This window comes from Spermophilus citellus (genome assembly GCF_964194105.1).
Source record: "Spermophilus citellus genome assembly, chromosome: 10".
In the NCBI taxonomy this organism is placed as follows: domain Eukaryota; kingdom Metazoa; phylum Chordata; class Mammalia; order Rodentia; family Sciuridae; genus Spermophilus; species Spermophilus citellus.
The window spans coordinates 137565777-137588218 of record NC_138197.1 but is presented as its reverse complement, the minus strand read 5'-3'; the positions used below and the strand labels follow the sequence as shown (position 1 = coordinate 137588218).

General features: G+C 42.7%; 1 protein-coding gene across 1 annotated transcript; it reads left to right on the top strand.

Moving 5' to 3' along the window:
- SYCE3 (synaptonemal complex central element protein 3) lies at nucleotides 1-22111 on the top strand. The gene is made up of 3 exons (XM_081310902.1): nucleotides 1-68; nucleotides 4362-4470; nucleotides 21878-22111. Exons 2-3 carry the CDS (start codon nucleotides 4362-4364, stop codon nucleotides 22033-22035), a joined length of 267 nt encoding a protein of 88 aa, XP_081167028.1. The 5' UTR covers nucleotides 1-68; the 3' UTR covers nucleotides 22036-22111.
- The last annotated feature ends 331 nt before the right edge of the window (nucleotides 22112-22442 follow it).

The window sequence follows — 22442 nt, the reverse complement described above, 5'->3', positions numbered from 1 at the left end:
GCGTGGTTGCCAGGAGTCCGTCCTGATTCCCGCGGTGCGGGACCGAGCCCCCAGCGCCTCTGGGCCAGGTGAGCAGGCCCACCCACCCCCGCCCCCCCAACCACCCCCCACCCCCCCAACCACCCCCCACCCCCCCAACCACCCCCCACCACCACCCCCACCGCTCTGGCACCAGCCATTTTTCTGCTGCCACCGCGACCCGTCCCCTGACCACCTTTGCCCTGGGCTTTGGCCTGCTTACCCCTCACCTCATCTTCTCACCTCACACCCCTCACCTCATCTTCTCACCTCACACCCCTCACCTCAGCTCCTCATCTCACACTCCTCACCTCAGCTCCTCACCCCTCACCCCTCACCTCAGCTCCTCATCTCAACCTCACACCCCTCACCTCAGCTCCTCACCTCACACCCCTCACCTCAGCTCCTCACCTCGACCTCACACCCCTCACCTCAGCTCCTCACCTCACACCCCTCACCTCATCTTCTCACCTCACACCCCTCACCTCATCTTCTCACCTCACACCCCTCACCTCATCTTCTCACCTCACACCCCTCACCTCATCTTCTCACCTCACACCCCTCTCCTCAGCTCCTCACCTCACACCCCTCACCTCAGCTCCTCACCTCGACCTCACACCCCTCACCTCAGCTCCTCATCTCACACTCCTCACCTCAGCTCCTCACCCCTCACCCCTCACCTCAGCTCCTCACCTCACACCCCTCACCTCATCTTCTCACCTCACACCCCTCACCTCAGCTCCTCACCCACACTCCTCACCTCAGCTCCTCACCTCACACCCCTCACCTCAGCTCCTCACCTCACACCCCTCACCTCAGCTCCTCACCTCACACCCCTCACCTCAGCTCCTCATCTCACACTCCTCACCTCAGCTCCTCACCTCAACCTCACACCCCTCACCTCAGCTCCTCACCTCACACCCCTCACCTCAGCTCCTCACCTCACACCCCTCACCTCAGCTCCTCACCTCACACCCCTCACCTCAGCTCCTCATCTCAACCTCACACCCCTCACCTCAGCTCCTCACCTCACACCCCTCTCCTCAGCTCCTCACCTCACACCCCTCACCTCATCTTCTCACCTCACACCCCTCACCTCATCTTCTCACCTCACACCCCTCACCTCAGCTCCTCACCTCACACCCCTCACCTCAGCTCCTCACCTCACACCCCTCTCCTCAGCTCCTCACCTCACACCCCTCACCTCAGCTCCTCACCTCGACCTCACACCCCTCACCTCAGCTCCTCATCTCACACTCCTCACCTCAGCTCCTCACCCCTCACCCCTCACCTCAGCTCCTCACCTCACACCCCTCACCTCATCTTCTCACCTCACACCCCTCACCTCAGCTCCTCACCCACACTCCTCACCTCAGCTCCTCACCTCACACCCCTCACCTCAGCTCCTCACCTCACACCCCTCACCTCAGCTCCTCACCTCACACCCCTCACCTCAGCTCCTCATCTCACACTCCTCACCTCAGCTCCTCACCTCAACCTCACACCCCTCACCTCAGCTCCTCACCTCACACCCCTCACCTCAGCTCCTCACCTCACACCCCTCACCTCAGCTCCTCACCTCACACCCCTCACCTCAGCTCCTCATCTCAACCTCACACCCCTCACCTCAGCTCCTCACCTCACACCCCTCTCCTCAGCTCCTCACCTCACACCCCTCACCTCATCTTCTCACCTCACACCCCTCACCTCATCTTCTCACCTCACACCCCTCACCTCAGCTCCTCACCTCACACCCCTCACCTCAGCTCCTCACCTCACACCCCTCTCCTCAGCTCCTCACCTCACACCCCTCACCTCAGCTCCTCACTCCTCACTCCTCATCCCTCACCCCTGACCTCAACTCCTCACCCCACGTCCCCCAACCCTGTCCTCACGTCCTCACCCACTGCCCCCACTGTCTCTTGGCACCGTACATTACAGGTCCTGCACTCTACACACCCGTGGTCCTCATTCCACTCATCTTGCATCTCCCCATCACCACATTCAGGTGGGACACCTGCCCTCCACATACCACCTCATACCTGACACCTCTGAGCAACATGCAGTCCTCGAATCTGCGCACCAGGGGTGGGTCCCGGTTTTTCTTACTTCAGTAACTCTAAGTGTCTCCCTTTTCCTCAAACACACATTCTGTCCTGTCACACTCCCTAGACCCTCACTCCTTGCACTTGATTTAAGAGCCCCTCAAATACCCTCACATTTCTTATTTTCAGGGCTATCCCAGATACTATTAAGTTCTTTGTACTAGGCAAGATCCTCAGACCACAAATGGGACCCTAGACCCTTGCATTCTGCATATTTCTGGATTCTGACCCAGCAACCCTGCTTCCTCAAGCCCTTCTCACCCAAAGTAATACCCAACTCAGACCCTTCCCACCCACCTCCACATTCTCTCTGATCACTGCCATTACCCCCATGCCCTTGGGCTTGGGCACTGGTCCAGGCTTCATCCATCACAGTCCTACTTCCTTTCTGGGCAACTTCATCAGGAAGAAACCCAGTGAACCCTAATCTCAAGGCCTTCCTCTTTACTCAAGTCTTGTACTATCTTCATGAACCTACTTTCCAGATCCAAAGTCAAATGGCCACAGCCTCCATCCTTGTGGCTATTTGACACTCTGTCCCTCCACTCTCCCTGTGCCTCGGTTCATAGAAGCAGGCATCTCTATGCTTCCGGTCCAGGTGAAGGTGAAAAGAGCCTGCAAACTTCATATCTTCAGCCCAATCTCTCTTCAATTCCAAGCCCATGTATTTAGCTGCCTCTCTGAATCTCCATGTGAGAGCCCGCCTAAGAGATCTCTTGTTAGCATGTTTAAAACAGGGCTCTTGGCTTTCCTTCTGCTCCTCTCCTGCTCTTCCCCATTTCAATTGATATCACCACCATTCTCTCAGGTGCTCTCACCAAAAGTAGGAGCTATCTCTTTCCACTGTTTGCCTCTGCAAACCTAGACCCATCAACTCCTATACCAAGTTTTACTGACTCCTCTTCCACAAGATGCTGGATCCTTCTACTAATTCATGAAGTATCATGATCCAAGCTGCCATCATCTGAAGTGATACCTTGAGAGCACCACAGTGCTCTCCTAACTAGTTTTCCTATTCTTGCCTCCTTTCAACCTTCTGCAGTGGTCCATTTTGATTTTGGTAAGAGCAGTTTCTGTGCAGGGCAGAGAGATGCCAGAGGACAGTTGTTGAGGAGCAGGAACTACGGGTCAGACATATGTGTGAGGCCTAGCTGGGAAAGGAAAGGGAGAAACTGACCACAGAACAGACCATGGACACAGTAAAAGTCAAGGAAGGTGTTCCAGACATTTCTTTCTTCCATCATCCACTCTCAGGCCCTTGCCCTGCCTCCTACACCTCCCCACTTGCTCTAGCAAACTATCTCTACTTACAGAAGTCATAAGAATTTAAAGCCAGCAGAAAGGGCGGAGTTGCCAGTGAGAATGGCTCCATGCCCACAGAAGCAGCACATTTACAGATCCCAAAAGGCCACACACCCTGCCCCTACACCTTTGGTTCTCAGATCTACCTCACGTGAGCTAGAGGGTGCCATGCCCCTCCTCAGAATTTTCACCTTTAATAAGAAGGGTTGATCAGCACAAGCCCAACACCAGTTGAGACCTGCCATGATGGGAGAGGCCTGGGAGCCATAGGCTACGAAATGGAGGCCTCTTACTATAGCAAGAGCCAAGAACTGTACCCCACATATCCACAAGCACCCTGAGAACAACGTTATGTTTGGGGCCATCCCCTGCCTGATTAACAGTCACCTAGTTTCTTCCCTCATAATCTCACAGAGTATAAATTCCCTGGCAGTTTCTATGGCTTTATTAATTATTTTTCTCCCTTCTTTCCTAGCCCAGAGTCTTGTAGTTAAATAGATAAGCATCAATTATTAATGGAATGAATTGATGTGATTAGTAAAGATCAGAAGAAGATCTGGAGTAATTTTGTTGGCATTCAATATTTTAAATAACAATAAGTATGATTTATTAAGTGTTTATTATTGTAGGTACTTGCAGAAGAGTACATAATTTACAACATTTAATCCTTACAAAAACCTTATCCATAAGGTACAGGTACTATTAGCAGTGCCCTTTTACAAAGTACAAAACTGTAGTTGAACATGTGCATGAGTCGCCTACTCAAGTTAGGACCCAGTCTCCCTGGCAACTGCTGCTGATGCCTGTGGAGTAAGTGGCACTGTCCGAATCTAAGAGCCAGGGAAGAGTTCTTTAAAGGATCGATGGCTGTGGAATGTGGAGTGGAAGTGAAATGCCAGTCCATCTCATGGCAGCTTCTTGCTGTGCACCACCTAGATGGCTGATTCTGACCCTGGGGAAAGAAATTACGACAATATGCTGCGAATGCTGTCAGACCTGAATAAGGACTTGGAAAAGCTATTGGAAGAGATGGAAAAAATCTCAGGTAGGATGCTTTCCCAAACAGCGTGCCTTCTTTTCAATAGCCTGAATATTCCCCAAACTTCTGAGCTCATATCCAGTGTTCCTTCTCCTAACAAGGCTTTCCTTGACCACCTTCCAATTTTCATAGCAGTAGCTGTACCACAAAATTTGACCCTAACATTGGATGACCTTGAATTATTTTCTGTGGGTTTTGCATTGTATTTCTGCAATTAGACTATTATTATCTTCTTGAGGACAGAAATAGTGACTTGCAGTTGGTACATTACCAGATACAACTCACACGTAATGACAACTCACATCAGAAGATAAACAGGTGACTATGATATATATGAGCAGACCAGGGCTTTCTTTCTGTAAATCATTTAAATAGAAAGTGTTCAGCATAACAGTGATAAGAATGGGAGATACATTCAGTGGACTGAAAGAGCAATAGGACTGAGCAAATTTCTAAATTTTGGGGGAAGAAATGTTAGTTTGTTGTCTTATTTAATCTGTTTCTACTCAGCAGTGGTAGTAACACCATTATAATTTTGGTAATTATAATTTTTTTATAATTTTATTTGTTCTTTATTAACTCAGAATATATGTAATTCTTATAATTTGTGAGCCTAAGCTTTGTTCTTTATTAACTTTATTTGTTCTTTATTAACTCAGAATATATGTAATTCTTATAATTTGTGAGCCTAAGCTTTGCTAGAAAAAATAATAATGTAAAACAAACTTTAGAAATCATGAATACCTTAGGGTTGGACATGTAGCTCAGTGGTAGAGCACTTGCCTAAGCATGTACAAAGCCCCGATTTTGATTCTCACCACCACAAAAACAAAGCAAAACAAAAAGCATGCATACTTTAACTCAAATTTTAAAAAAAAAGTTTTTTGTTTGTAGTACCAGGTATGGAATCCAGTACCTCACACATGCTAGGCAAGAGCTCTGCCACTAAGTCATATCCCCAGCCCTTTTTTAAATATTTATTTTTAGTTATAGGTGGACACAATATCTTTATATTATTTTATTTTTTATGTGGTGCTGAGGATTGAACCCAGTGCCTCATGCATGGTAGGTGAGCACTGTACCTCTGAGCCACAACCCCAGCCCCCAGCCCTTTTTTAAAAAAATATTTTTTTAGTTGTCAATGGACCTTTATTTTTATTTATTTATTTATCTGTTTATATTTGGTGCTGAGAATTGAACTCAGTGTCTTACATGTGCTAGGCAAGTGCTCTGCCACTGAGCCCCAGCCCTAGGCTCTCCCTAACCCTTTTTCAAATTTTTATTTTTGAGACAGTTTTGCTAAGTTGCTTAGGCTGAGCTTGAACTGTGATCTTCCTGCCTCAGCTACCCAAGTAGCTGGGATTACATGTGTGTGCCAGTATGCCCAATGAAAACAAACTACTTTAAAAGACATTATTCATTTTTTTTAAACATTTAGTTGTTAGTTGTAGATTGACACAATACCTTTATTTTTTTTTTATGTGGTACTGAGGATCGAACCCAGTGCCTCACACATGCTAGGCAAGTGCTCTACCTCTGCCTCGACCCCCAGCCCAAGATATTATTCATTTATTTTTTAAAAAAGTATTCATCACAGCAAACTCTAAAAAATTTCTACTTAAAAATGTTTCCAGGGCTGGGGATGTGGCTCAAGTGGTAGCGCGCTCGCCTTGCATGCGTGCGGTCCGGGTTCGATCCTCAGCACCACATACAAACAAAGATGTTGTGTCTGCCAATAACTAAAAAATAAACATTAAAAAATTCTCTCTCTCTCTCTCCCCCTCTCTGACTCTCTCTTTAAAAAAAAAAAAATGTTTCCACTTTTCTGCCTAGATACTGGAAAGTTTTAAATATATTTTAAACTACCTATTTCAAAAGTTCTGTAATTCATTTTCCACTATAAACTATGTAACTCTTTCAATCTAGTGAAATGTTCTCTTTATTTAACAGCACTCACTGGGTATCTACCATGTGCCATTCTAGGAACACAAAGTCGAATAGAGATGGTCCTTCCTTAGACGTGGGTGGGGAGCAGACACAAACATTAGGATGACTAGTTACATTCCCTGGACTCATGTTAAGGCGATTATTTCCCTTTATTGAATTATTTCTTAGTTTTAGTTTCATATATTTTCCTATTTTGTTAAAATATTTTTTAGTTGTAGATGGACACAATACCTTTTATTTTTATGTGGTGCCAGGGATCAAATCCATGCCTCACCCATGCTAGGTAAGTGTTCTACCACTGAGCCATTACCCAGGCCCCTATTTTCCTCTTTTATAATTCTATTTATATATAAATGTTTTACCTGTTATCAAATTTGGGGATAATGTAGTCTTTTTAACAGTTTCTCTAGCAATGTGTCAGCTGCTGAAAGTATGTTAGCAACACATAAGCAGTAGCAGATTAAATGATATTTGAATTGTATAGTTTACCTTTTGTGCTGGGTATGGTGGCTCATACCAGTAATGCCAGCTACTCTGGAGACTGAGACAGGAAGATTGCAAATTTGAGGTCAGCCTAGGCAACTTAATGAGACCCTGTCTCAAAATTTAAAGATAAAAGGACTGGGGATGTAGCTCAGTGGCAGACCAACCCTGGGTTCAATTCCAAGTACCACAAAAAAAAAAAAAAAATCATACCTTTGGTAATTTTTTAAGCAATAGATGTTCTCGAACCCAGGGACTCAAATCCTAACATCAAAATATTTTTGTAACTGAAATATAAGCAACAGAATAATTTCTTCATATTGTCCCTGGGATAAGTTAGGACAGTTTTTATTGGCAGAAGTAAGATAATTCTGGACCAGGATTATGTCATCTCTCATCCTGACCCTTTAGGTTAGATCTGAAGTGAGGCTCAGCATGTAACCCGTGACCTCTGATGCCCCCGCAAAGACCTTTGTCTTGTTGTTCTTTGGATCTTTGATCATACCAAGGAGGCAATCCCTAACAAATGTAAAACTTTCAAGCAATATCAAAGGCAAGATCTTAACTCCAAGGCTTAAATCCCTCTTTCTCTGCTCTCAAACTTAAGTCAGGACATGGCTAGGACAGCATTCCTGGCACAAGTTTAGCTGCCATTTTTGCTCCATGAGAGTAGAGGGTAGCAAGGTGGGGTTAACTATTTACCCCAAGTCCACCCCATCCTCTCCTATCAATTTGCAAGTGATTTATGACTCCTGAGGGTCTTATACATAGCAGGGCAGAGACAGCTATTCCATTCATAACATTATGTTTTTTTTTTTTTTTTAAATATTTTTGTAGTTGTAGATGGACACAATACCTTTATTTTTTTTTTTAGAGAGAGAGAGAGAGAGAGAGAGAGAGAGAGAGAGAGAGAATTTTTAATATTTATTTTTTAGTTCTCGGCGGACACAACATCTTTGTTGGTATGTGGTGCTGAGGATCGAACCCGGGCCGCACGCATGCCAGGCGAGCGCGCTACCACTTGAGCCACATCCCCAGCCCATAACATTATGTTTTAAAAAGTATAGTATCAGGTCTGGGGCTGGGGCTCAGCGGTAGATCACTCACCTAGCACTTGCGAGGCCCTGGGTTTGATCCTCAGCACCACATAAAAATAATTAAAGATATTGTATCTATCTACAATTTTTAAAAAAGTATAGTATCAAACTATTTTCATTATTAATCTTGAAGCTCCCCTCATCATTCTTTTTCTTATTTTATGATTTTTAACTTTTCTCTCATTTATTCTTCCAGAGGAACAATATAGATTCATTTATTTAATACTTTATTTGGAATTATGTTAAACCTATACATTAATTTGGGAAGAATGATTTTTTTAGGGAGTGTACTGGGAATTGAACTCAGGGGTGCTTTACCATGTGCTAGTTTCCAGTCCCTTTTTAAAAATATTTTGTTTTAGTTGTAGCTGAACATAGTACCTTTATTTTTATGTGGTGCTGAGGATTGAACCCAGCACCCCGCACATGCTAGGTGAGCACTCCACCACTAAGTCACAGCCCCAGCTCCCTGGGTCCTTTTATTCTTGTTAAGTTGCTAAGGGCCTTACTAAGTTGCTGAGGCTGGCCTGAAACTTGCAATCCTCCTGCCTTAGCCTCCCAAGCTGCTGGGATTACAGGTATGTTCCATTGGGTCCAGTAAAGAACGATATCTTTTTAACATCACGTGTTCTCATTTAGGTAGAGTATGTCTCTCTAAATTATGTATTAATATGCATTAAGATGTCTTAAAAGAGTTTTGCAAAATTTTTCTGCAAAAGATTTTTTTTCAATACATTTACTTCTGGTCTTTATTCCTTTTATATGTAAGGTCTTTTTACATTTTTTTTTTTTTTTTGCTACATTAATGCCAGCATGGAGGAAGGCTGTGGATTCTTAGGTATGAGTGCTATTCCAGTGTTATCAGTGATAATGACAACAACTTATGTTGATCGTACACCATGTGTTGGTGTTGGACTCCGCCATATGCCTTACACATATTGTCTTATTTATTTATTAGAGTAAAAATCTGGGGCATAGATAGTATTATTATCCTTATTTTATAAATGAGGAAACTAGGGCTTACAGAATCTAAGTAACTGTTCAAAGATACTTGGGCAATCTCTAGAGTCATATTTTTCCACATTCTGAAATTAAATGTTTACTATTATAGTATTTGGAAGCAATTGGATTTTTAATATTTCAAAGACCTCAATGACTCAACCATTGGAGAGTTTTTTTGTATAACTTTTCAGTTTTTTCTTTAGAAATTGCTTTGTTAAGATTATGTCAATCTGGATATTTTCTTCCAAATCATCTCTTTTAGCAACATTTTTTTAATGTACCAAAATGATACTGTATACAGTGGAAATTTTCTGGTGTGAGCATTAGCATTTCAAAATAAATGGTTATTAGGTTTATAATTGCTAATCAAATGATAACTTTTAAAGGAAATGTTGCATGTTCCATTTTAAAATTAAAAGTAAAATTTAAAATCAAAACAAAGTCATGATGGCCCTGAAGCAAAGGGAGAAATAAAATTAAGAAAGTTTGTGGGACCTCTGGCCACTCTAGCCCTCTGGAGACAGGATGGTAGACTGTGCCCTGAGCTCTGCCGGGGCAGCTATGAAATCCACCTGATAAGGAAAGGGTAGCAGGCTGCAAGGGTGCCTGATGGCCAGAGATGTGCCCCACAGTGCCAGGCTGGAGCTGCTGACAGCTGGTCACTAGGAGACACAAAGTGCCAAGAGACCCCTAGGTCCCAGAGGGTAGGGGGTAGGGCAAGGGCCACTGCCCCATGTGGTCTTCTGGACACACCAGCCAGGCCATTTTAGGTCTGTTTTTTAATTTTATCAGTGCTCTTACCTCCTGTACATAAGCCTGAGATTTAGAAATAATAAAACAGCAAAGTATAGAAGAAAAAAGAAAGAAAGAAAGGGAGGGAGGGAGGGAGGGAGGGAGGGAAGTTGGTTTGTGGGAAACATTAAACTAGTGTTATTTCTTTTAGTTATATCCTTTCACCTTATTCAGTATCTAATACCTGTCATCAGAAACACTCAGAACTTACTACTAAATACTACATTTTGGATAATTGAGTCTCCACAACAATGTCATATAAGACTCTCATCCCTGTTTTATAGATGAGGAAACCAAGTCATAGTTAGCTGTTAGCTATACTACTCTTTGTAACTAATCTACTATTTGTTGTTATCAAGATTTATAACATCAGCTGACCAAGGTGGTGCACCTGTAATCCTCGATACTCAGGTTGAGGCAAGAGGATCCCAAATTCAAGGCCAGCTTCAGAAAACATAGTAAGACCCTGTTTCAAAATGAAAAATAAAAAGGGCTGGGAATGTGGCTCAGGGGTAGGACCCTCCTGGGTTCCATCCCCAGTACCACATACACACACATATACAAACACAAACACACACACACACACAGAGAAGATTTATAACATTTAAGTTCTGTAATCATAACCCCTACAGTCATTGTGACATACATTTTTGTATTCAAACAGATGGAGTATTTAAACCTAGTAACTATATTCTTTGATTTCATAAATGCCTGAGAATATCTGTCTGTGCTTATACCTGGCTGGCAGTTTCGTGGAGTATTGATCACTTTCTCTGTGGCTTGAAGGAGAACTTGGTGGCACTGTGCAGTGGTGGGAGGCCTCCGTTTCCTCTTGAGCAACTTGCTTCTTCTGCCTTTAAGATTTTTTCTTTATCTTTGAAGATCTGTGATTCCAGCAAGATAAGACTGGTGTTATCATGTGACGCTTTTCCTGGGACCTGGCAAGCCCTTGGAACAGTGGACTTGAGAATGCTCATGAGCAAATTTTCATTTATTGTTTCACTGCATACTAGTTGTTCTGTTTCTTTGGTTTCCTTCTTTAAGAATTCCAGTTGTGGGGCTGGGGATGTGGCTCAAGCGGTAGCGCGCTCGCCTGACATGCATGCGGCCCGGGTTCGATCCTCAGCACCACATACAAACAAAGATGTTGTGTCCGCCAAAAACTAAAAAATAAATATTAAAATTCTCTCTCTCTCTCTGTCTCTCTCTCTCTCTCTTTAAAAAAAAAAAAGAATTCCAGTTGTCCATGTTGTGCATCTCCATTTTGCTGTATCTTTTATCATCATTTCTGTAATCAGTTTTATTTATTTGTTATTTTCCATTTTATTTTGTGTGGTTTCCTCAAGACTATCCCCCTATTCTCAAATTACACTGTTGCCTGGTCATTTTTTCATTTATTTCTATCTCAAATACAGAGGACTGATTTTTTTTCATGGCCCTCGGTTCATGGTATATCATGATCATACAAGCCCTCCAGCTTAATTTTTTATTTGTCCCCTTTAATCCGTATAGTTCATTCTTTTCCCTCTCTCCACCCACAGGAAACAATTCTAATGTGCTCAATGTATGCCTTTCTGTGTGTATGTTCTTGTAAAATGTATATTGCTGTTTTATGTACATATGTTTTTAATTTATGTAAATAGTATTGTTATATGTCTCATGCTATTTCTTATTTTTTTCATCCAGAACTACATGTGTCAGCTCCTTCCAAGATGTGTACAATCTATTACTTTTCAATGCTGCAAATTATGCTATGGTGTACATCACCCCTGGCCAGGGTGGGCTAGGCCACATGGGAAATGAGACTGATGTTCAGGTTAAATTCGTCCTAGGATCTATGGGTGATGGTAATTCTCAGAAAAGGGTACATGGGCCAGGAAAGCGTCTCAGTGTGCTTCTATTTTTCCATATTCTGACTTATCTGGATTTCTTGGGAGGGGGGAATTCCTCTGCTTTTCCTAATTTTTTATTGCTGTTTTATTAAAACTTTGAGTTGAATGCTGTGTTCATTTATTTTATTCTTTTAAATCACTTGGGGATGTAGATTTATCTCTGGCATATCCTTTACCACATTCATAAATATTGATATATAATGTTCTTGCTTTTTACTGTTCCTGAAGTCATCTTCATTAAGGTATAATTTACATACAATATAATAAATACACTTTAAGTATAGAGTGCACTGAACTTTGCCAAATGTGGCATGGTAAACAACACCAGCATCCAAGTGCAGAACATTTTTGCCAACTCCAGAAGTTTCTTTTTACCTTGCCCAGCTCATCTCCAACCTCCATCCCTAACACCATTTAACAACTACCATGCATGCCCCGAGTTTCATCTAGATGGAACTGCATGGTACATGCTCTTGTATCTGGCTTCTTTGGCTCACCAGTTCAATCAGCAAAATATCATCAATGTTATATACCAGCTGGTGTGTTAGTCAGCTTCTCACCACCATGACAAAATACCTGATAAAATCTACTTTAAAGGGAGAAAGGTTATTTTGGCTCATAGTTTCTGAGGTTTCAGTTCCTGGACTGTTGTCCCCATTGTTTTGGGGCATGTAGGGGGCAGAATATCACGGTAGGGAGCTAGTGGTAGGACAAAGCTGCTTACTTCATTATAACTAGATGCAAGTAGAAAGAGAAAGGAAGGGGCTGAGGTTCCAGTATCCCCTCCTCCAAGGGCACCTCTTACTTCAATGACCTACTTCCTTCCATTGGGCATCACCTTCTCACGGTTTCACCACCTCTGAGTAGTGCCATAGGTGGTGACAGAGCCTTTCACACAGATCCAAACCCTAGCCACTGGGGAGTTGATAGACCTGATAAGGGTAGTGAAGAGGAGTTATTGGCCTGATCATCTAAAAGCAAACTGCTTCTGATTGGCTTTGCTCACGTGTACAGAGAAAACATTTGCCAGATCAACAGCTGCATACCAGGTACAAGGAATGTGTTCATTTGTTCATTTTTTCCAGCAACAAACCATATCCGGAGTCACCTTCTGATTGAGTTTGATAATCTGCTGTCATTCTCTAAGATCCATTTTCTGCACAGGCCAAATAGGCGAGTGGAATGTCCCCGCACCTCTCAGGGTTTTAATGATGGTCGAAGCCTGCAGTTTGCAGAAATGCAGTTGCTTTGGTTTACTGCTCTCGTAGCTGGAGGCAGTCCTGCTTGGCTTCCATTTCACCTTTTGCATCATGACAGCCCTCATGAGTCAGTGAGCCAATGTAGGGATTCTCCCGGTTACTGAATATGCTGTTTCAGTTCTGCATACTGAAACTGTGAAAATAAACACAGGGTGGGTTCAGAGGTCTATGGTCCACTGTGAGACAAACCAGAGCTGACACTCCATTGATCACCTGGCCTCCACAGCCTCAACTCTGACTGGTGGACCACAGTAATGCTCTGGATCTCCAGGAATTAGTGTAAGTTGAGTCTAATAACCCTCAAAAGGTCTGACTACTTTCCTTTTCACAATGTGTATGTGATACTGACCATGCAGTAGGTTCATAGTGAAGAGTGGTGGCCCAAGGACACAACCCTGAGAAATACCCTCAATTGGAAAAGCAGACAAAGGTGTTTTACTGTAAGGGAAGAGAAAGACAGTCATGGGCACAGAGAACTGGAAGAGTAGCATCATGCCATCCAAGGCAGGAGACAGTTTCAGGAAGAGATGATGATCAATACAGCCCTTTGTTTGGAAATACTGAGGTCATTTGGTGATTTGGAGAGTGCTGTTTTAGTGAGGACAAAAGGCTTGTGCTGAGGAGCAAATAGCCTTGCATTCCTAATGTGACAGTGAAGGAGCTGTAGCCTAGGGCTGGCCACGCCTGTAATCCCAGCTGCTCAGGGAGCTGGGGGGTGGGGGCCCTGCAGGATCCTTCCATCCCTCACCAACAAAACCTAGATAGAACACATTTTAAGATATCACTGGTCACACAAAAGGTAAGACCCCTAAATAAACTTAAATATAGTTAATAAGGCCTCTGCTGGATCATACTGCACCTCCACATAAATAGGAAAAAAGTGCTGCTTTTTCTGGGTTAAATGATTGGAAAAATTCTCCTTTGTAATGAATTAGAAAAAGGCACCCCCTCTGGCCAGATAGCAATCTTCTCATATTGAAGAGAGGACCATAATTTAGATTTCAGCCCCCACTCACTCGCTTTTGATGAAATCCTTCATGCAAGGCCAAAATTGCACATGGTACCATCAACCTAGTAAGATGAGCCTGGCTCAACTAGGTAGCTCAGCAGGTCATGCAGAAACTGGAGCTTCAATGGTGACAGGCTGGGAACAAATATCCTAATGCTGAAGGCAAAGTCCCAGAGCAAAGCCACGAGAACAGTAGGAGTCGGAGCAGCAGGAGGAGATGTTGCTCTGTAGTGGGATCCTCTGTGAGTTTGCTAGGTCTGCCCTACAAACGACCGACAGTCTGGACAGCTTAAACAATAGAAATGTGTTTTCTCACAGTACTGGAGGCTAGCAGTGTGGGTAAGGTTGGTTTCTCCTTGGCTTGTAGATGTTTCATCTCCTTCTTGTGTCCTTACATGATGACCTCTCTGTTCTTCCTCTCCTTATCAGGATGCCACTCATACTGAATTAGGGCCCATTCCAAATACCTCATTTTAACTTAACTACCTCTTAAAATTACAATCTTTAAATACAGTCACATTCTGAAGTATCAGGAATTAGGATTTCAACAGATGAGATTAGGGAGGAAACAATCCACCCTATAACAGATACTGAATCTTGAAACATCAGAGAGGTAGAGAAGCTGAATGTATGACTCTTGCTCAGTACCAAAACCCCTGAGAGTGTTAATTTCCTGGATGGGGGCTACCTCAGCAATGACCTCACATACAAAGATAAAACCACAGACATGTAATGGTAAGCCACTGTGAGTGAAAGAAACTAGAATCGTACCTTTAGATGTCCGAAGATGAAGTCAGACACAGAACATAAGTAGCTATACATGAAATGGTTTAAGAAGTAATGAATGAAATAACAGATGAGCATAAAATAAATTTAAGAATGAACAGCCAAAATTGGTAAAAACAAATGGCGATTCTAAAGTGAAAAATATAATGAAATAAATAATATAATGAAAATATAATAATATAATTAAATTAAAAATATAATGAAATAAATAATATTTCACAATAAATATTGTGAAATAAAATGTCATCAATAACAGTTGAAGGGGCTGGGATTGTGGCTCAGCGGTACAGCGCTCGCCTAGCACGGGCGGGACTTAGGTTCGATCCTCAGTACCACATAAAAAATAATAATAAAGGCATTGTGTTGTGTCCATCTACACCCAAAAAATAAATATTTTTTTAAAAAAATAACAGTTGAAGACTTGAAAAGAGAATTAATAAACAGGAAAAGAATGCATCAAAAATAAAAAAGGGCTAGGTGCATTGGTGCATGCCTATCATCCCAATGACTCAGAAGGCCGAGGCAGAAGGATCGTAAGTTCAAAGCCAGCCTTAACAATTTAGCAAGTCTCTGTCTCAAAAAAAAAAAAAAAAAAATAGAAATAGCTGGGGATGTGGCTCAGTGGTTAAGCACCTCTGGGTTCAATCCCTAGTACCATAAAAAATAAAAAAGAAGGGGCTAGGGCATAGCTCAATAGTAGAACACATGTTTATCATGCATAAGGCCCTGGGCTAGATCCCTAACCCTGCAAAAATAAATAAATAAAATGAAAAAAGATTAAGAAGGTTTAGCATGGTTCTAATGGGGATCTCAGAAAAAAAGTTAAAATGGAATAATGACAATATTTAATAATATAACGACTGAATTTTCCAGAACTGATGAAAAATTGAATCAGAGATCCAAAAAACAAAATATATCCCAAGCAAAAGAAAATTAAATCCATACCTAGAGAGTGAAACTTCAGAACATCAAAGACAAAGAGAAAATTTTTGTAGGAAGCCAAAGAAAGAGAAAGAGATCATCAAAGGAAGGACAATTGGAATGATTTCCCAACAACAATCATGAAGACTAGGAATTGGTGGGAAAAAACTAAATATCATAAAAACACTATTAACCCAGAATTATGCATCCCAAAAAACTATCTTTTTTCAGAAAGATATTTTTTAAAGATGGACACAATATCTTTTTATTTATTTTATTTATTTATTTTTTATGTGGTGCTGAGGATTGAACCCAGTACCTCACAAGTACATGGTAAGCCCTCTACCGCTGAGCTATAACCCCAGCCCCCTGAAAAACTCTCTTTCAGAAGAGAAGACAAAGACATCTGCAGATGAACAAAACTGAAACTATTTATCACAAACAGACTTGCGTTAAAGAACATCTAAAAGTCATACCAAGTAAAAGGAATGTGATCCCAAAGGACCATTTGAAATTCACAAAAATATGGAAAAATGAGTAAAATGTTAAACATGTCAGTTGGGGCTAGGGTGTTACTCAGTGGTGGGGTGTGTTCTTGGCTTCTGTGGGAGGCCTTCGATTCAATTCTCAGCACCAAAAAAAAAAAAAATAGATAAATCCTTGGGGCTGGGGTTGTGGCTCAGTGGTAGAGCGCTTGCCTAGCATGCGTGAGGCACTGGGTTCAATCCTCAGCACCACATCAAATTGAAATAAAGATATTGTGTGTCCACCTACAATTAAAAAATAAATATTAAAAAATGGGTAAATCCTACTAAATAATTCACTAGGTACATTTTTGACCTTTCAAATTATTTCTTGTGACAGTATTGCTGAATTTTCTGCCTCTACATAACAAGGATCTCCTCTCCTTCAGCTTCCAATAACTTTTCTCACTTCTCTTAAAGCCCTTATTGTTAGTCTCATTAAAGTCCAAAATTCTATGAACAGTGCATTCAAGGCACTTTAAACTTTTACTAGCACTCTGCCCAGAATAGTTACAGCTCTCCTTGTTTCCACTTATCACCCATTTCCAAAGCCACTCCCAACTGTAGGTTCTTGTTATGGAAACACCAAATTCCCAATACCAAAATCAGTTATTTGTTATTTAGTGCAAATTAACCCAAACTTAGAAAATGAAAATTAAAACCATTTATGATGACACAGTTTCTGAATGTCAGAAGTCTGGGTGTGGCAAAGCTGGGTGATTTCTGGCTGTGTCATATGAGATCACAGTCAAGATACCAGCTATGGCTTCAGTTTCTGAACCCTGGACTGGGTGCTGGAAAATCTGCTTCCAAGCTTAAGTGGCTGTTGTTGGGAGGCTTCCTATGTGGCCACTCCATAGGACTGGTCATACCTTTGCTCAGAGAAAATCTCAGATGGCATAATGTCACCTGTACCATATTGTTCCACAGATCAACTCTGGTATAAGAGAAAACTATACAAAGCTGTGCCTACCAAAAGGTAATGCCCACTGGGAGCCCACTTGGAAGCTGGCTGCTACCTCTAAAACACAAATGGTTGGAAATAATAGTTTAGTAATGTGGTTAGATATAAGATCGATATACAAAAATAAATTACATTTTTACATATCAGAGGCAAAGCATGAGGACATATTTTGTGTGTGTGTTTGTGTGTGTGTGTGTATGTGTGTGTGTGTGTGTGTTGCTAGGAATTTTTTTAAAATAAAAAATAAAAATAAATGGAGCCATAGTTAATTCTGTGAATAGAAAAGCTTAATGTAATAAATGTGTCCATTCTTTCCAAATTCCATCTAAGAGTACAAAGTAGTTTAATCAAAATCCTCTCTGGGGGGCTGGGGTTGTGGCTCAGTGGTAGAGCACTTGCCTAGCATGTGTGAGGCCCTGGGTTCAATTCTCAGCACCACATAAAAAAATAAATAAAGATGTCCATTTATAGCTAAAAAATATTTTTTTAAAAAATCCTATCTGGATTTTCATGAAATGTGACAGGTTGATTCTAAAACGTTTATGAGAGCCCAAAGAGTCAAGAATATAGTAAGATATTTCTGAGGAAGACAGATAGGGACAGAGGACTTACCGTATAATTAACAAGATTTATTATGAATCTATTTAAACTTATGTAAGTATATCATGTTGTATATATAGCTACATAATAGGTTAAAAGCTATATAAGTAAGCTATAAAGCTATGTATTTAAAATGTTGTCATATTGGGATAGAAATAGATAAACTAAACAACAAAACACAAAAGAGGGCCTAGAACCAGCACATTGCACTTTTATTTGATATACCTGGTATATCAAGTGGACTCCCACCTCCTCCCTGTTGCAGCACATGGCTTGTTTCCCAGCAGTACCTTTAACCACCTGCAATCACCCCAGTTGATGGCGGTCTCTCCCATGCAGGAGAGCAGTGTGAACCTCATACCTTGCATGCCACCAGGGCTGCCTTTGCAAGTGCCATCACAAAAGTGTTCTGTAAACACCAAATGAATGAATGAAAAACTCAAGAAATGTGTATTTCTGGAGAATTTTCTGATGATTGTGAGTCTTCCTGCTGTGTGTATTCCAAAACTTTCCATGGGCCCTAGAGAGGGCTGTGTACCTTATGTGGTGTTTTGGTGTCTTGCTGAACTGCCTCTCTGAGCTGTGCTTTGCCACCCTGGTACCAGCTTTCTTTTACCAGTGATCCTAACATAGTAAGGAAGGAACACCTTGTATTTAAATGAGGATGCTAAGCTGGGAGGGAGGTGCACACCTGTAATCCCAATACTCGGGAGACTGAGGCAGGCGGCTGGGATGAGCCCAGGAGTTTGAGGCCAGCCTGGGCAACACAGCCAGTACCTTTCTTTTCGTAAAGACCCACTGGAAAATTGTCCTTTAGGGTAGTAGTGTTTTAAAGGATGGATTGTTTCTCTTTTGTGAATACTGAGTCAATTGAACATGTTTCTTTCTCTACTTTGGCTTAGGAAACTCAGAGTCAAAATTCTAGCTCCTATGGAAGATCATGTCTGTGAGCTGTTACCCGCCTACACCAATTTTAATTTCTTATCTATCTTCTTTACCCTGAGTACCTCAATTATTTATTTTGTAAAAGTTTCTTCTTTCTTGAAGCAACTCTCCTTGTATAAGTATCCAATCTTGTTGCTTACAAGTTCTATCTTCTGCAAAACACTAGAAAACAAACACAGTTCAGCCAAGTTCTTTGCCACGTCATGACAAGCATCACTTTTTCTCTGGTTTCTGATAAGTTATTCCTTATTTCCATCTGGTACCTCATTAGAATGGTTTGGCCTTTTGTATTTCCACAGTCTATTCTTGATCATTTATGTATTCTCTAAATTCTTCTTTTATTCTGAGCACTTACCAAATTACTTTTAAAGCTCCATACACAGGGTTGGGGCTGTAGCTCAGTGGCAGAGTGTTTGCCTATCGTGCTTGAGGCACTGAGTTGGATCCTCAGCACCACATATAAATAAACAAATAAAATAAAGGCCTTCTGTGCATCTACAACTACAACATTTTTTAAAAAACAAATAAATAAATAAAAGTGGAGCTGGGGTTGTGACTCAGTGGTAGAGCGCTTGCCTGGCATGCATAAAGCACTGGGTTCGATCCCAGGCACCACATACAAAAATAAATAAATAAAACAAATAAAATAAAGGTATTATGTCCATGTACAACTAAAAAAATATTTTAAAATATAAGCAAATAAAAGCTCCATACACAGTAACACCGTATCAATTTCTAGCCTGCACTTCAAAGCTCTTGCAGCCTCTACTAACTGCCCAATTCCAGAGCTACTTCCACACTTTCATGCACTTGCTATAGCAACAACCCAATTCTTGGGACCCATTTGTCTTTTTTTTTTTTTCTGTGATACTGAGAATTGAACCCAGGCATACCACTGACCTACATCCAAGCCCTTTCTATTTTTATTTTGAGATAGGGTCTTGCTAAGCTGCCCAAGCTGACCTCAAATTTGCAGTCTTCCTGCCTCAGCCTCCTAAGTTGCTGCAACTACAGATGTGCGCCACCATACCTGGCCTATTGCCTTATTCATTTTTATTTGGCTGATTGGCTGTTTTTTGTTTGTTTATGTTTGTTTTTGTTTTTGCTTTGCTTTGCTTTGTACTAGGGGTTGAACCCAGAGGCTATTTTCACTGAACTACATCCCCAGTCCTTTTATTTTTTATTTTGACATGGGGTCTCAATAAGTTGCTTAGGGCCTTGCTAAGTTGCTGGGGCTGGCCTTGACCTTGAGATCCTTCTGCCTCAGCCGCCTGAACTTCTGAAATTACAGGCATGTGCCACTGTGCCCAGCACAATTTTTGTTTTCATTGTTTTGTGACCCTATAACAAATCGACATAGAGTGGTTTAAAAGACACAACAAACATTTATTTCTCAGAGTCCTGGAGGCTAGGAAGTCAATCTAGTGCTGATGAGAAGCCTTTTCCTACTTTGCAGTCACCTTTTCACTGTGTCTTCACTTGGCCAAGAGCAAGCTCTCGTGTCTGTTTTATAAGGATACCAGTCCCATTCACATGGACTCCATACCCATCGGCACTCATCTCCTAAAGGCCCTGCCTCCTAATATCTTCATCTTAGGGTTAGATTTCAACATGTGAATGTGGAGGGGACACAGACACTCGGTCTATATGTCTATATGACACATGTGCTAGGCAGCTCATGTATATTACCCCCTCAATCTTCACAGCAAGCCATGAGATCAGGAAGTAGGCTCTGCTTTGCGAAGTAGAAACTGAGTTTGCCAAGTCTAACTCCTTATTCAAGGCCACAGGGCCAGCCAGTGAAGAGTTGGGAAGCAAGTTCTGTTCCACAAACCTGGTCCATGTGTCACCATGTCAGCATTCAGCCACCAGCCCTGTGGTAGCTTATAGGCTAACAATTTTCTCTCCTTGGAGCATGGGGTGTCCCAGCAGGGTCCCGCTCCCTGGCAGCACAAGTGAGATGCCCCTAGGTAGCATTCCCAACCAGCTAGACAAGAATCACCATGGGGTGGGGGGTGGGGGCAGTTGCCTACATTGTAAGAAGTGACCCAAGGGTCACTCAGGCTTCTTTAAGTCCAAGAATCCCTATACTAGCTAGAGTCATGAACTCTGTTGGGACACTGCACACTTTCTTTTCTTTTTAATATTTATCTTTTAGTTATGGGTAAACACAATGTCTTTATTTTACTTTATATGGTGCTGAGGATCAAACCCTAGGCAAGCACTCTACCTCTGATCCACAACCTCAGCCCTACACACACCTTTTCTCACAATTTTCCCTAACCAAACAGGTGTTACTCTGAACTTCAAGTCTGCCATGTGGCTGACCTTGCTGGTGTGAGATACACTTGTGCTTTTATTACTAATCATGCTTCTTGTATCATCTTTGGTTAATTCCTTGAGGACATTGCTTCCCAGAGTACCAGTATTTTTTAGCTTGACAAAGAGGAGTGTTAAGGAGAGAGATCTACTGTGCCGCGCTGTCACACAGAAAGGGTGACCTTTGTTCTGTGAAGTTCTAGAATGTAGAGCCACAGTGATGGCGCATGGTGAAAAGAGGGGGTTTTGCATGCTTCCACAGAGTCTGCACAAGAAGCATATGTTCACCTGGAGGCCCAGGGCACTCTGCCCTCAAGCTGCTCTCAGAGGGAAAGATCAGTGTGAACATTCAAAGCGTCTCAGAGGGGAGGCAGCAGAGCCTCCCCAGGAGAAGCCCTGGCCTGAGCCTTAATGAAAACACGGAGGTGTACAGCTGCAGGTGGACAGGTGTCCAGGCCACTGAGCATGGAGAAACATGAGAGTGCGTGGGAATGGTTGGCCTACCTGAGCGTGTGAACCAGGTAGACTCCTGTGGAGGTCACCCTGAAGCCACCAGCTGTGAACTGTGTGTAAGCAAGGACTTGGGGTTTGCTCCATTTTCTCCCGGTTCACATCCGACTGGCCTCCAGCTTTTACTGTCATGGGCTGATGGATCCAGAAGTTAAAACTGGAAATCAGGGAGCATCATTATTGCTGTTTGCAGGGAGTTTTCATAGGGGGTTTTATGAGCCCTGTGGTGGCTTGCAGCTAACAACTTTCTCTCCTTGGAGTATGGAGGGTCCCAGCAGGGTCCCGCTCCCTGGCAGCACAAGTGAGGTGCCCCAGAGCTGCAGTGCCACCTGTGGCCTGACTGGGCCTGTCTGGTTGTTGCAGTGCAGGCGACCTGGATGGCCTATGACATGGTGGTAATGCGTACCAACCCCACTCTGGCGGAGTCCATGCGCCGGCTAGAAGACGCCTTCCTCAACTGCAAGGAGGAGATGGAGAAGAACTGGCAGGAGCTGCTCAGTGAGACCAAGCGCAAGCAGTAGGCCCCGCTGCCCATCCACGCTGCCATCCATCATGCACTGGAGCCACAGAGACGGGCCAGTGACCCAGATACATAGCTGTGTGCACAGCACTTGTTTTTCAATAAACTTATTTTTAAGCACAACCTGAGGACCCTTTCTGTGCTGTGCTGTGATCCACTCAGCTGTCTGCCATATTTTGTGAACTAAGCAAGACAAGGGTAGGATGCAGATGCTTTCAATGGGTGGGACGTGTATTTGGTGCAGTTGTGTTGAGCATAAGAAAAAAGAGCCAGACAGGGGCAAGCCAAGTCAGTGCTGGGACAGGCAGCAGCACTCAATCGGATTTATTTACCTGCCTAATGTGGATTTTGAAGTGGGTAGGGAGAGAAAACATCCATTTCTCATGCTGTGTGCCCAGGTACTATGCC

Bases quoted from the DNA above. Each gene is read 5' to 3' on its own strand.
- SYCE3 (XM_081310902.1), top strand. From the start codon at position 4,362: ATGGCTGATTCTGACCCTGGGGAAAGAAATTACGACAATATGCTGCGA. The intron at 4,471-21,877 runs GTAGGATGCTTT...TGGTTGTTGCAG, and splicing joins AGAGATGGAAAAAATCTCAG to TGCAGGCGACCTGGATGGCC.